Here is a 13,195-nt window from a genome sequence, read left to right as displayed (position 1 = left end):
ATGCCACCCTCAAGCCTCCCAGGAACAGCTGTTTGTGGGACGGTGGTGCATGGAAGTGCTTCTGGCTTCCCTAATGCAGGGAACAGCACTAACGGGACCTTTCTCTTTGGATTTCAGGTTGGTGACTTTGGTGATGCCACAAATTGGCCAACACCTGGAGAAATAGCCCACAAGAGTGTCCAGGTGAGAACACAGAACCATTGCAATGAGTAGGATAAGGCCCTTGCAGACCTCTCTGTCCCTCTGGAAGCACTGGCTGAGCCAGGCCATTTGGGGTGCTGAGTGTCAGTGTGGAGACAGCCAGGAATAGTGTGCAGGGGATTTCCTTTTAGGGCTGCCCATGCAGCCGACTCCCTCCCTCAGTGCTATTCTGGGAACCTGGAGCCCAGTCTAAACCCTGGGTTGGGTGAAACAGGTAAGGCAGCACTTAGACCCACTCTCCTCAGGGCTGCTTAGTGCAGGAAAGGGCCTGGGCCAAAGTCAGGACTTCCATAGGAGGAACTGAAAATGTGTGAGGAAAGGGCTGGTGTGTCTGAGGGGCTTGGCCCTACCTCTCCTGCTAAGGGACCTGGGTGTCATTGAAACCTTTCTATTTTTGGATGCTGCTCTGCCAGCCCCTGGTTGTCTGTCACTCACTGTTTTGCCAGTCTGGTCCCTTATAGGACACTCCCATACAGGAGCTCCAGGCCTCCCTGGCAGACCATCTTGGTGTCTCAGCACATATTGAGCACTTTGCAGCATCTCCCAGGCCCTTGCCCTGCTCATCCATAAGCTCTTCCAGAGGAGCAGGACAGCTCTGGGAGGTGCAGAGCAGGGATGCTTCCAGCCTAGGACAAGGTCTTCCTGATGGGACAGTTGGGTTCTACTTTCAGCCCTTCCTTTTTCCCACCTCTCACATCTTCCCTGCACTGGTTTGTCTCCAGCAGCCGCACAAAGCACCAACCCTTCGGAAACTGCCTGTCAAGAAAGACATGAAAGAGCAGGAGAAGGGGGATGGGAGTGATGGCAAAGAGAGCCTGAAAACCAAATCAGATGAGTCGGGGGAGGAGAAGAACGGTGATGATGACAACCAGAAGTCAGCGCAGAAGAAGAAAGGTAAGGCAGAACCTGATGAGGGCAGTCCCCTGGCCTCAGCCTGTCTCCCCATCCACAACACAGGTGGAAGCATCCACTGCCTTCCCTGGGGGCCATGCTGCTGGAAACAATCCCAGTGTGGGGACAGCTGTAGTGAAAGGTGTTTGCACGCTTCAGAGGAGCAAAGTGTCATATTGGTGGGAGCAGGGCCCAAGTAGGGGTGTGACAGGAGCCTGCCCTCCCTCTGCTCTGTGGTGGCAAAGAACAACCCCTGACTGTGAGTTGTATCAGCTGTGGTTGACACGTGGGCTCGGTCTGGTCTGAGCAGGGGCAGAGGAAGGACAAGTGCTGTGCAAGTGCAACAGGAAAGGTCTGTGTCATGTCCCTTCATGCCTGAGAGTCCTGGTCAGTGCCTTTCTGCATCTAGCGAGGCCTGGAGGGATGTCCAGACAGGGTCTGTCCAAAAGGCCCTGCTGCTTTCTCTCCTCTGTGTGGGGGCTGTGTGGCAAGAGAGGGCTGCGGGGGAGGAAGCAGATGCTCTCTGAACCTGTGTCACACCCAAACCCTGTCCTTTTGCAGGCAACAAACACAAGTGGGTCCCTTTGCAGATAGACATGAAGTCAGAGGTGCCTAGGGACAAAACCGCCTCTCGGAACAACCGGCAGAACGAGCAGCACAGGCACCCCTCCAACAACCGCAGCGAGCTGAAAGGTGGGGGCTCAGGCTGGGGACCTGCTCCCTGCCCTGGCCGTGGGGCACAGCAAGCCCTGATGCCCAGTGGGCACATTTCCTGCCTTCAGAGGGCTCTGGGTGCAGCGGGCTTGCTCCAGGGAGGTGCTTTCATTCTGTAACACTCCTCCTGCCTCTCCTTCCCTGTCTGCTGCAGGCTGGCACCCAGACAACAAGCATGAACGCAGCTGGCAGGACCACGATGAGACCTCCAGCGTGAAGAGCGAGGGAGGGGCCGTGCGAGGGACCTTCCGGGGCCGAGGCCGGGGCCGTGGCAGAGGCCGTGGCCGTGGCAGAGGAGGTGATCACTGTATTTTTGGTCTTGTGACAGCAGGGAGAGAACTGGGCATGTGACAAAGTGTGCACAGCTCTGCGTCTCTGTGTGTGAGAGATCTGGGCCTCCAGAAGTGGGCTGGGAAGGCAGAGCACTGTAGGGATACAAGGAAATATTGTGGCAAGTCATCCCAGCTGATAAGTTGAGCTGCTTTTAACAAACCAGAAAATTCTTACTAGTATTTTAATAAAAGCAAATGTCTTCCCACTACTCAGGCCAAACTGTTCTTCCTGTTTTCTCTCCCTTGCAGTATTTTCTGCGAGCAGGAGTTGAAACATGTTGATACTCCGTGTAGGCTTTGTCATGTTGATAGCCAAGCAGGAGGCGTGTCTTGGATAAGGAAGAGCATCTACCCTGGCATTGGACTGGGCAGTGTCTGTGCTGTCCCTCACCTGGCTTCAGTACAGGGCCTTTGTGTGTCAGCTGGGCTGCCCAATTGCTCCTGGATAAGAGGGCTTCTGGCCTCTCCTGTGGCAAAGGCAGAGAGCATGCAGATGAAGGATGTGGGTACCCCATTATGGGCTGTGGTGGGGTCCTCAGGAACAGTGCAGGGGGAACTATTTGTGCAGGGGTCCGGCCCCATCTGGCATCACAGCCTGTCTGGCACATCCCAGTATCTCTGTGCTGACCCTTACTGGTGTCCCACAGGGCACTTCGACTACCAGTATGGGTACCGGAAATTCGAGGGCTCGGATGGCTCCCGCACCCAGAAGTACGCCAGCAACATCACCTACTACTTCGACAACATCAGCAGTGCTGAGCTCTACAGCGTGGACCAGGAGCTGCTCAAAGACTACATCAAGAGGCAGATGTGAGCACTACCTCTTGTCCTTGTCTGAGCATTGGGTGGTGGGGGGGACTGCATGGCCAGTCCCATGGGAGTGGTTAGAACTGAGGTGTGTTGACACTCTACTTCACTTACAGTGCCAGCTTGCCCCACATCTGGGCTCCCCAGGCTTCTCCCTTCAGTAGCTTAAGTGGAAGGGGGGGGTATAATTCCTTAGGGATTGCTCAGGGGATAGTGACTTGGAGCTTCCTCTCACTGACATATTGTCCATACAGAGAATATTACTTCAGTGTGGACAACCTGGAGCGAGACTTCTTCCTGCGCCGCAAGATGGACTCGGACGGCTTCCTCCCCATCACCCTGATCGCCAGCTTCCACCGAGTGCAGGCGCTGACCACCGACATCAGCCTCATCATCAAGGTGAGGGCAAGGAAAGGTGGCCTTTCCTTCTTGTCCTGCATCTCACCACCCTTTGTGTGGTACCTGTTTTCTACGGATGAGTTAGCCCCTCAACGTGCCCAGGCTAAGTGCTAAGTTAACCAAGTATCCCTTGGTTCCAGGCTCTGAAGGACAGCAAGGTGGTGGAAATTGTGGATGAGAAGATCAGGAGAAAAGAGCAGCCAGAGAAATGGGCTCTGCCTGGCCCTCCTATGGCAGACTACACTCAGACTGACTTCTCACAATTCATCAATTGCCCTGAGTTTGTCCCCCGGCAAAGCTTCCAAAAAGAGACAGGTGAGCACTGGGGGAATGTGGAGGGAGGTGTGGGATGCAATGCTAGGACTGCAGCAGGACTGAGACCCTGATAGTCAGGAGTGTTCCCCAGGGCAGGACTCTGCCACTGGCTTTCTGCCTGGTGGTGGGAGCTGATCTGGGCTCTGTCCTTGGACCCCCAGAGCTGCTGCCTCCATACGTGGGGGGAAACATGAGAGACTGAGTCTTGTGGCTTTTTCTCTGTGGGGGCTGAAGGCATTCAGGAAGGGTCACTCCTGCTGGAAGTCTCTTGGCTGTGCCTGGAGATAGTCTTATGGCTGCTGAGCAGAGCAGAGGACACTTGGGAATCCAACTTTTCCTTACTGGGTGAGGAGATACTGGGCACAAATTGGGCAACAGGTGTGAAGCTGTCAACCAAGTGCTGGGGAAGGGTCTGCTGTCCTTCATGGGCTGCTCCTGCTCTTGTCACCCGACCCCATGGGGGCTGGCAGGAACCCAAGCCTGCACCTGAGAGCCTAACTGGAGAATCTTCTTGGTCCTGTTGTAAGAGTTTTGGCAGGAGAAGATCTATTCCCACTGGCTCCAGACTGTCTTGGGAAGGTTTCCCAGAGAGCAGCACAGCATCTGCCTTAGGGCTTTGTGTGTCTGGGAAACTGTCACCTGCAAAGCTTTGTGGCCACCACTGGCATTAACTGGAGATTCCCACTCCAGCACCTGTGGGCACTGTGCTGGTAGCCTTGGCCACAGGATACCAGCTAGTCCTGCAAGCTGTGCTGTGCTGCCGGAATGACTCCTCCTTTGGTCAGATAATTTGTAAGTACACAACCCCCCAGGCTCCCTCCCTCCCTCTAAAGCACCTTGTGGCTCTTTTTGGCTCTAGAGTCTGCTCCTGGCTCCCCACGTCCTGCCAGCCCCGTCCCCACCAAAACAGAGGAGGTCAGCAACCTGAAGACAATGCCCAAGGGCCTGTCCACAAGTCTGCCAGACCTGGATTCAGAGACGTGGATTGAAGTGAAGAAGAGGCCTCGGCCTTCCCCAGCCAGGCCCAAGGTAGGTGGTGATGTAGGAGCTCTTGGAGTGGGGGGTCTCTCAGTTGTTGAGGTGACTTGAATCATAAGTTGGCAGGCTTCAGATCAAATAGGGTACATGAGCCCCTTTGGAGCTGCTCCTCAGTGGTGTAAATAAGGTGTTCTGGCTGGGGTGAAGAAACAAGGGGCAATAGCTGGATCTCTTGTCACTTGTTTCGCTGTGTGGTCTTTACCCTTGTGTCACCCTTGTCCCCTTATCTGTAGAAACCAGAGGAGTCAAAGACACCCCAGCAGCAAAAGCAAAAGGACCAAGATGAGCCTGAGGAGCTCGACTTCCTCTTTGACGAGGAGATGGAGCAGATGGATGGCCGCAAGAACACCTTCACCGACTGGTCAGATGAAGATTCAGATTACGAGATCGACGACCGCGACGTGAACAAGATCCTCATCGTGACGCAGACACCTCCTTACCTACGCCGGCATCCTGGTGGGGACCGGACTGGCAACCACACCTCCAGGGCTAAAATGAGCTCGGAGCTGGCCAAGGTGATCAATGATGGGCTCTACTACTACGAGCAGGACCTGTGGACAGAGCAGTTCGAACCAGAGTATTCACAGATCAAGGTGAGAGCGGCTGATCCAAGGAAGGGAGTGTGTGTGGGCTGTGGGGAGCCTCACATGCAGCAGGGTGGCTGATGGTTAGTGTGGGGTGAGAAGGGCAGTACAGCAGGTTACAGCCCACTCATGGGTTAGAGCTAAGCTGGGATTAGTCCTCTTGCAGTGTTTGGACTTCCTGGTTCCCAGCATCATGCCCTGCCATGTCAGGGATAAACACAGCTCTGTAACAAGATGTAAGGCTGCAGCCAGGTAAACAAAGTGCCAGTAGTGAGGTGACCTGGAACGTGGGGCCCATTGCTCTGCTGTCTGCGAGGGTCTTGGCTGGCAGTGCTAGATCTGTGAGGGAAAACAGGTGTCTGCACTATCCAGAGCACCCTGTGCTTCATGACACAGTGTATTGGAGACCACACTTATTGGGGACAGGTTCATAGATGGCTGGGCTGCACTTGGCCTCTGCTCTTCTCCATTTTGGCGTCAGTTTGCACAGACATGGGCTTTTTATAGAAAGCTCATCTGCTGCTTTGAAAGATTTGAGTCCCAGCTTGGTGACTCTCACAGTTGGGGACTTGCCTGGACTTGCTCAGTGACAGAAATTATGGCTGGAAGTGGGGTGACTTGTTGGAGCTACAGCTGGGCTCAGTGCTTCCATGTCTGGTTCATGGCCCATGGCTGAAGCAATGCTGCTGTCTGGGGTGACAGAAGCTGTGGGGGGAGCAGGTGACAGGGACAGTGTGTGCTGTGGGTGTGGATCCTTCAGATACATGGGAGTGTTGTGGGGGTGTGGGGAGGGAACTCTAGGACCACAACACTGTGGCAGTGGCAGGGGGGCCTGGCTAAGAACAGGTCACTGTGCTCACCTTGAGCTTTTACTGCACCAACACTGGCCTGGGTGGGTAAAAGCCTGAGAGAAGCAAGTGTTAATTAGTGGAGCTGCCTTGAAGGATCTCTGGAAGCTTGAGAGCAGCAAGTGGTTCATAGTTCATAACTGGACTGTGCAGTGCCCAGTTTTCTGTCTGCCACACCTCCCCTTCCTACCTCTGTGCAGTAGGTCCCCCTCTGGGCAGCAGGCCCTGTGACTGCACTCAGGGCCCAGTGCAGTGGCTGTTGCACATGGTTGTGATGGGGTGAGGGCAGAAGAGGGCAATTTCTTCACCGTCTTCCTCTTACAACATAGCAAGAGGTGGAGAACTTCAAGAAGGTGAATATGATCAGCAGGGAGCAGTTTGACACCCTGACCCCAGAGCCCCCCGTGGATCCAAACCAAGAAGTCCCTCCAGGTCCCCCCAGGTTCCAGCAAGGTAAGAGATGGGGCATGAATGGGTTGGACTGAATTTGTCCCTGTTCCTTATGCTGAGAGGTTCTTGAAGGTTGGGTAGCAGCTAGGGAGAAGGAATTGGGACCACAGGCACGTGGGATTATCTTTCCCAGAGTAATTACGTTCTTCCAACTGAATGTTTTGGGGCTCCATCAGAGGAGGTGCAAAAGAAGGGGTGTCCCAGTGGAGTGAGGTGACCTTGGCAAATTTGGATGTAATTACCTGGATGTGACTTTCCTCTTGGACCCTCTCTGAGTACCTGGAAGGCAGCTGCCTGCTGGGCCTTGTTTGCCTGTGTGTGCCCCCAGTACCATGTCCTTCTCTTGGGAATGGGGGGTTTGTTGCTGTAGTTTGCCACTAGAAAGCAAATACCTTGTGGGATCCCTGGAAGCTCCATCTTTGGATCTACTACTAGACTTTGAGTTTTCTGACCAAGCTGATGTCATACTGGATTTGATACTGGTCGTGTGGGAGGGCTGGGATGTGTCCCTGTATTCCTCCCCTCCCTACTTCCCGTGTGCCAGATGGCAGAGACACTCATGCTCAGAGCTCAGCCTGACCTGGCTGGGGGGGGTTTCTCCCTGCAGTACCTACAGACGCTTTGGCCAACAAGCTGTTTGGAGTCCCTGAGCCTTCCACCATCGCCCGGTCTTTGCCCACGACTGTACCAGAATCACCCAACTACCGCAACGCCAGGACCCCCCGCACCCCCCGCACGCCGCAGCTGAAGGACCCGACACAGACGCCCCGGTTCTACCCCGTGGTGAAAGAGGGCAGGACGATAGATGCCAAGGTGGGAGCCAGGGCTGGGCTGCGTGATGGAAGCTGGGGTTTCCCAGCTGGGGCCTAGGGAAGAAGGGAACACATCCCTGATGTACCGTGTCTTGCAGACTCCACGGAAAAGGAAGACGAGGCACAGTTCGAACCCTCCGATGGAGTGCCACGTGGGCTGGGTGATGGACTCTCGGGAGCACAGGCCACGAACCGCCTCCATCAGGTACCAGGGACGTGTGTGCGAGATCATGGAGCAGCCAGAAATGGGAAAGGGAGCGAGTGTGGGAAGGAAGGGGGAAGGCAACATCTGCTCTTGCAGGGGAAGTCTCCTCTTAGGTGACTGCAGAAAGAACTAGGACCAAACTTGCCCCTCCTGGAAGGGCTTGGGGAAAATCTGAAGCCATGGAGAACAGCGAGATGAAACTTTGTTAGAAACATTGATTCCCTTCCTAGTAGGCTGTTCCATGGCTGAGATCCCAAGCCCAGGGTATATAGTCACAGGGAGTTGGTGGGACCAGCAGACAGGTGCCATGGGGTGGAGCGTGGCCCCACTCTACTGTTGGCTGGGTGGTGCCAAGGAAGGGTGTTGATGGGAGTCTCTCATGCTCAGCTCCAGCCCCTCGGAGGGGACTCCAGCTGTCGGGAGCTACGGCTGCACCCCACAGTCCCTGCCCAAATTCCAGCACCCTTCACACGAGCTGCTCAAGGAGAACGGCTTCACACAACACGTCTACCACAAGTACCGTCGGCGCTGCCTTAACGGTAGGGACGCTGAGGGGGGCAGGGTGTCCCTGCTCTGCTGTGTTGGGCACAGGAACTGCCACAGGGCATGGACACAGGCACGGGCAGGGTCCTGTGGGACAGCCCTGCTGGCAGCTGATTTGTCCCCATGGTTTGTGGAGAGCATGGGCTGCAGTGTCCAGCACTGGGGCTGGGTGTTGTCACATTGCCATGGGGCCCTCCTGTGCATAAGCCCTTGACTCCCTGGGAGAGGATCTGCCTTGTAATCATCCCCTCTTCCCAAACAGAGCGGAAACGACTGGGCATTGGTCAGTCCCAGGAGATGAACACGCTTTTCCGGTTCTGGTCCTTCTTCCTCCGAGATCACTTCAACAAGAAAATGTATGAGGAGTTCAAGCAACTGGCTGTGGAGGATGGAAAGGAGGGATACAGGTAGGAGGGGAGGAGCAGAGTGGCCTCTCCTGGTAGGGGAGTGAGGGAAGAAGGGTTGGCCTTTCACAGGGCTCACAGCAAAAGGCAGCAGCTCTGCCTTGCTCGAAGGTGGGTCTGAGGTCACCCTCAAGTCACCTGCTGCTGGTGCTCATCAGGACTCTCATCTCAAGAGCCTCTGTGCCCTGTGTTGTGTGCACCTGTGTGTGAGCCCCCCGTGCTGCTCTGTTCCCAGGTATGGTCTGGAGTGCCTTTTCAGATACTACAGCTACGGGCTGGAGAAGAAATTCCGGCCAGACATATTTAAGGACTTCCAAGAAGAGACCATCAAGGATTACGAAGCTGGTAGGTACCTCCTTTGGGATTGGCAGTGATGTAGCCCAGCTGCAGGGCTGCCCCTGGGCCTCTTCTCATCATTTTGGGGAAGCCACATCGTGCTGTATGTTAACATGTGCCACGGGGACTGGGTGGATGTCCTATTGCTCACTTTATGGGAGGGTCATTGGATGTTCACTGTCCTGAAGAGTCCTGGGGGATGGAGGAGGGCAGTGGGGGGCTGTAGCTCTCCCAAGGCATTCCTTTAGACACACCAGTTCGTATAAGATTTCTCAAGGCCCTCCAGTGGCTGGGCCTTGTCACCACCAGGTCAGCTGAGCTTGGAGACATCCCAAGTCAAGGGAGCTTCCCAGGACTGTTGTAGGTTGCTTCCCTTGAGGTTTTCCATCTTGCCTAGGTTGTGCCCACCGGCAGGACAGGAGGGTTTGTGGGGAAGCCTGGAGGAAAGGTGTCTGACATCTGGTTTGGTTTTTGTCCTGCTGACATCTGGATTGGTTTTCTTTCTCTCCAGGGCAGCTCTATGGGCTGGAAAAGTTCTGGGCCTTCTTAAAATATTCCAAAGCCAAAAATCTGGACATTAACAGCAAACTGCAAGAATACCTCAGCAAGTTCAAGCGCCTCGAGGACTTCAGAGTAGATGTGAGTAGACAAAGCGCCTGCACCACACTGATGTACCTGCAGACAGCCCTTGTTCCCTCCAAGGATTAAGGATTTTAGGGAGTTCCCAGGTGGTGGCAGGTGGGGGAGTGGGAGCAGTGACATCTACTGCTCCCTGTTATTGCAGCCAGGCCGGGAACAATCTGCAGGGTTGGAGTATTGTAAATCCACTCAGAGTGGAATGAGGGAGCTGGATGAGCCTGTCCTCCCTGTTGAACTGAGGATGGAGAAGGAAAGGGAGCCTTGATGGTTTTAGTAGAGCCAACATTGTGTGAAGCTTCTGCTCCCAAACTTCTAGACTATGCCCTTGTGTGGGAAGCAGGTGCCTAAGAACAAGTTATCACCATTGTGCTTGATTGGAAGTCAGTCAGTCTTTCTGTCAGCAGATCCGTCAGTGGGAGGTTTGGACAGGAGGGCAGCTGAGTGCTTGGGATATGTATGTTCCTTGTGGGTCAGGGAGAGAAGTTGCAATTGGAGGCTTGCAGGAATGCTCTTCTCAGATCCTGGGGGAGGGCACCTGCATTTGGAGGAGGCTGTGCTGATACTGAGGTGCTTCTCTTTCAGCCACCCATGGGGGAGGAAGGTGGACACAAGAGATACCCTTCGACATCAGGGGGAGATGGCAGGAAGCGCTACCCATCCCAGTCTTCCAGCAAAACGGTCAGCCAGTGCCCATCCAGCCAAGCCCACGCCTCACCCAGCCAGCCTGCACAAGAGGATGCCAAAAACCTGAGCCAGCAATCCCCTGCCCCATCGGCCGCAGAGTCGCAGACAGTGGGGAAGTAGAGAGGCTGCAGCGTCTGCTTCCTGCCGGGGGATGGGGTGGGTTGGGGGGGGACTGGCTTGGAGAAGGGAAGACATGAGGGGGTGGGACAGGAAGGGAGCTGGAAGGTGGGTGCCCAGGAATAGGCTGCTTGGGAGAAACTTCAACGCACACGATCTTCTTCTCTTGTGGCTGGAAAGCAAAGACTATCTACATCTAAAACACCATTTTGCTATTACAACCCTGACCAGAGCCAGACCCACTCCCAGCAGACCCACCCTTTCCTTTCCCTTCCCTCCCCTCCTGTGCACATACTCATGTCTTAGCGTCTCTTCAGAAAAAAAAAAAAATGTGTTCTGGTTGGGTTGGAAAGGGGAGATTTTTTTATTATTATATATATATATCAAGTTTTAAATTATTGCTAGAAGTTCGTCTGGATTTACCAAAACAAGTCTGCTCTGTGTGGCCCCAACAACTCCCCTCTGTGTCCCCCCTCGGATCTCGCGGGGCAGCCGCTCAGGAAGCTCGGAGGAGCGAGGTTCCCCAGTGGGGGACCGAAGCCACAGCGTGTCACGATGCTGCGGAGCCTCTGATCTCCATGACCCGGCTGGCGTCTCCCATTCCACGTACGGCGGTGCCTCTCCCGACACCGACCACCGCGACAGGAGCATCGCCCTGTTCGTCCTCCTGCTCCCTTCCCAACCCCAACGTCTTCACCTTCCCGAGGGTCTGGCTCTTCCCTCTGCCCACCTCTCCCTTCTGTCACGGACAATTTGGAAGTCAACCAAAGGACCTTTGCCAAGGATAGGCTTGTTCTGACTCCTTCCTGCGAGGATGGCTGGTTGGGAGGCTGGCAGGCACCTGGACTCGAGCCTGCGTGGACGGTGCATCTGCTGCCCCAGGAATGCCCATCACATGCAAAGACAGGACTTTGCTGAAGGAGCTTTTCTCTTCCTTTTTTTCCCTTGGAAAAAATGACATGACATAAAAAAACCCCCACAAACCCCTCTAAAAAAAAAACGACGACAAAAAAAACTCTTTAAAAAGACACATCTCCCTTTGCTTTCTTCCTTGGAAATATTATTGAAGAAAAAAACAAACAAACAAAAAAACAAACAAAAAAACCCCAAAAACACACAAAAAAAAAGTTGCCTTATGGTGGAGCTGGACCGGGGAGGCTTGTTGGTTTCCTGCATCCTGGGGTGCACTGGGCTCTTGGCCCCCCCAGGCCCAGAGACTCCTCACGGCATTGCTGCCGAGCTGATCTTCCCTGCGGCCTTTCCTCTGACCCCGCAGCTTGCTCGGATACCTCTCCTGTCATGGAGCCTCCCTGCCAGGCCTGAGTCTCCTGGGGAAGGTGCTGAGGGCAGTCAAATCCAAGACTTGAGCTCACGCAGTAGTTGAAGCCGCTCCTCTGTGTTTGTACCGTGGCAGCGTCCTCCCCATGACAGCAACCGAACGTGCTCATGGCTTTGCTCAGACCCCCCGGCCCTCTCTGGGTGGGAGGTTGATCTGCTCCAGTCTGTGCGTCCAGTGTGGTTGGGGGGTGAGCACGGAGATTGTCACAGCAGCTGGAGGAACTGGTCCTTTTTGTGAGCAAGTGGTAGAGCTGACGTGTTCCTGGTGCCACTTGATGCTGTAGCCTGACAGGGAGTGATGCAGCCCTAGGAAGCCTGTCCCACAGCAGTCGCTGGCTTGGGGCTGCTGGTGCGACTTGTGCAGGGAGGAGCAGGAGACCTGCCCAGCACAGGAGAGCTCTCGCTTCTCACTTTGGGTGTTGTGGTTTGGCAGGTGGCTGCATGGAGCCTCCCATTCAACGCAGTCCCTGTGCACCTTGCAGGGCTCAGATGACACCATGCAGTGCAGCTCTTTGCTGGGCTGAGGCAGGGCGTGGCTGCAGAGCTGCTGTGGCATTTACTTGATTGATCCTGCTACCCCACACTGGGTGGGCTTCGGCAGGCAAACCCTCCCCAGCCTGTGAGCTTAGCAAGGGGCATGTGTCAGAGGAGTGAGATCTGAGATTTCCAGTGCTACCTTTGGAGTTGCTCCAGAGGTAGCACTGGAAAGTTGTTTCTTTCCAGCCAGACCCACCTGCCTTGCTGCCACTGTGCTCCATCTCCTCAGTCCCTGGAATACCTGCCGTGCAGATGGCTTGGCTGTGGCTCTGGTGCTCCATTGCCTGAGCTGCAGAACGCGCTCCTTTGTGGTGGGGAGTGGAGCAGGTATGCAATGGGTGGCTCCAGAGGTGCAGCTTGTTGTGTGACCCTCTCTGCACCATCACAAGCTGATACCAAACAGCATTTTTCCAAAGGATCCAGTTGATCCAGAGCTGCATCTCAGAGCTGGGAGGAGTCATCTCTCCAGGGCTGTCCCTGTGCAGCCATGGGGTGGGTGGGTGAGAGCAGCCAGGAGCTGAGAAGCCAGGAGCAGGAGGGTAAGCACAGTCAGGCTGTCATGAGCAGTGGCTGTGGGTGCTCACCGGGCCCTGGCTGAGATCATCACTTCCCAAACTGACACTGCCTCAAGGATGCTGCTTTGGTGGGGGGAGCTGGGCTGGAGTGAAGAGGCTTCATGAACTGCTGCTGGAATGGACAGTACGGCTGGGTTTGAGAGGCTGGGGAGCTGCTACTTTGCTGTTTCCTGGTGGTGTGATCCTCCCCTGCTCTGTCCAGCCCTGCTATGTTACCCTGCAGCTGGTACCACTCACAGGCCAGATTCCAGCAGGCCAGTCTGCCTGAGGCCATGGATGCTCCACTACGGCAGCAGTGCTCTGGGGTTGTGGGGTGGGAACTGGGCAATATGGGCAAAAAGTAAACACTTGTACAGTGCTGTGGCCGTGACTGTTATATCTGGATTTCCCCTCTTGTGAGCCAGAGTCAGATCTCTTGAGGTTACG

General features: G+C 55.1%; 1 protein-coding gene across 4 annotated transcripts in view; it reads left to right on the top strand.

The window, feature by feature from the left end:
* Positions 1 to 11,295, top strand: part of LARP1 (La ribonucleoprotein domain family member 1) — a 34,746-nt gene extending 23,451 nt beyond the window's left edge. For all 4 annotated transcript variants that reach the window (XM_027643058.1, XM_027643057.1, XM_027643056.1 and 1 more), the window contains 17 exons: positions 118 to 183; positions 924 to 1,095; positions 1,654 to 1,785; positions 1,961 to 2,104; positions 2,786 to 2,948; positions 3,200 to 3,344; positions 3,485 to 3,659; positions 4,519 to 4,688; positions 4,931 to 5,290; positions 6,459 to 6,582; positions 7,187 to 7,392; positions 7,490 to 7,596; positions 7,984 to 8,135; positions 8,402 to 8,546; positions 8,779 to 8,888; positions 9,391 to 9,518; positions 10,101 to 11,295. In XM_027643058.1, coding sequence (XP_027498859.1) covers positions 972 to 1,095; positions 1,654 to 1,785; positions 1,961 to 2,104; positions 2,786 to 2,948; positions 3,200 to 3,344; positions 3,485 to 3,659; positions 4,519 to 4,688; positions 4,931 to 5,290; positions 6,459 to 6,582; positions 7,187 to 7,392; positions 7,490 to 7,596; positions 7,984 to 8,135; positions 8,402 to 8,546; positions 8,779 to 8,888; positions 9,391 to 9,518; positions 10,101 to 10,322 — 2,607 coding nt within the window. In that variant the 5' untranslated portion in view covers positions 118 to 183; positions 924 to 971 and the 3' untranslated portion in view covers positions 10,323 to 11,295. The remainder of the gene's footprint in view (positions 1 to 117; positions 184 to 923; positions 1,096 to 1,653; positions 1,786 to 1,960; positions 2,105 to 2,785; positions 2,949 to 3,199; positions 3,345 to 3,484; positions 3,660 to 4,518; positions 4,689 to 4,930; positions 5,291 to 6,458; positions 6,583 to 7,186; positions 7,393 to 7,489; positions 7,597 to 7,983; positions 8,136 to 8,401; positions 8,547 to 8,778; positions 8,889 to 9,390; positions 9,519 to 10,100) is intronic.
* The last annotated feature ends 1,900 nt before the right edge of the window (positions 11,296 to 13,195 follow it).

The sequence above is a fragment of the Corapipo altera genome, unplaced genomic scaffold, assembly GCF_003945725.1.
Source record: "Corapipo altera isolate COAL_440 unplaced genomic scaffold, ASM394572v1 75, whole genome shotgun sequence".
In the NCBI taxonomy this organism is placed as follows: Eukaryota; Metazoa; Chordata; class Aves; order Passeriformes; family Pipridae; genus Corapipo; species Corapipo altera.
This window is presented reverse-complemented; position numbering and strand designations above follow the sequence as displayed.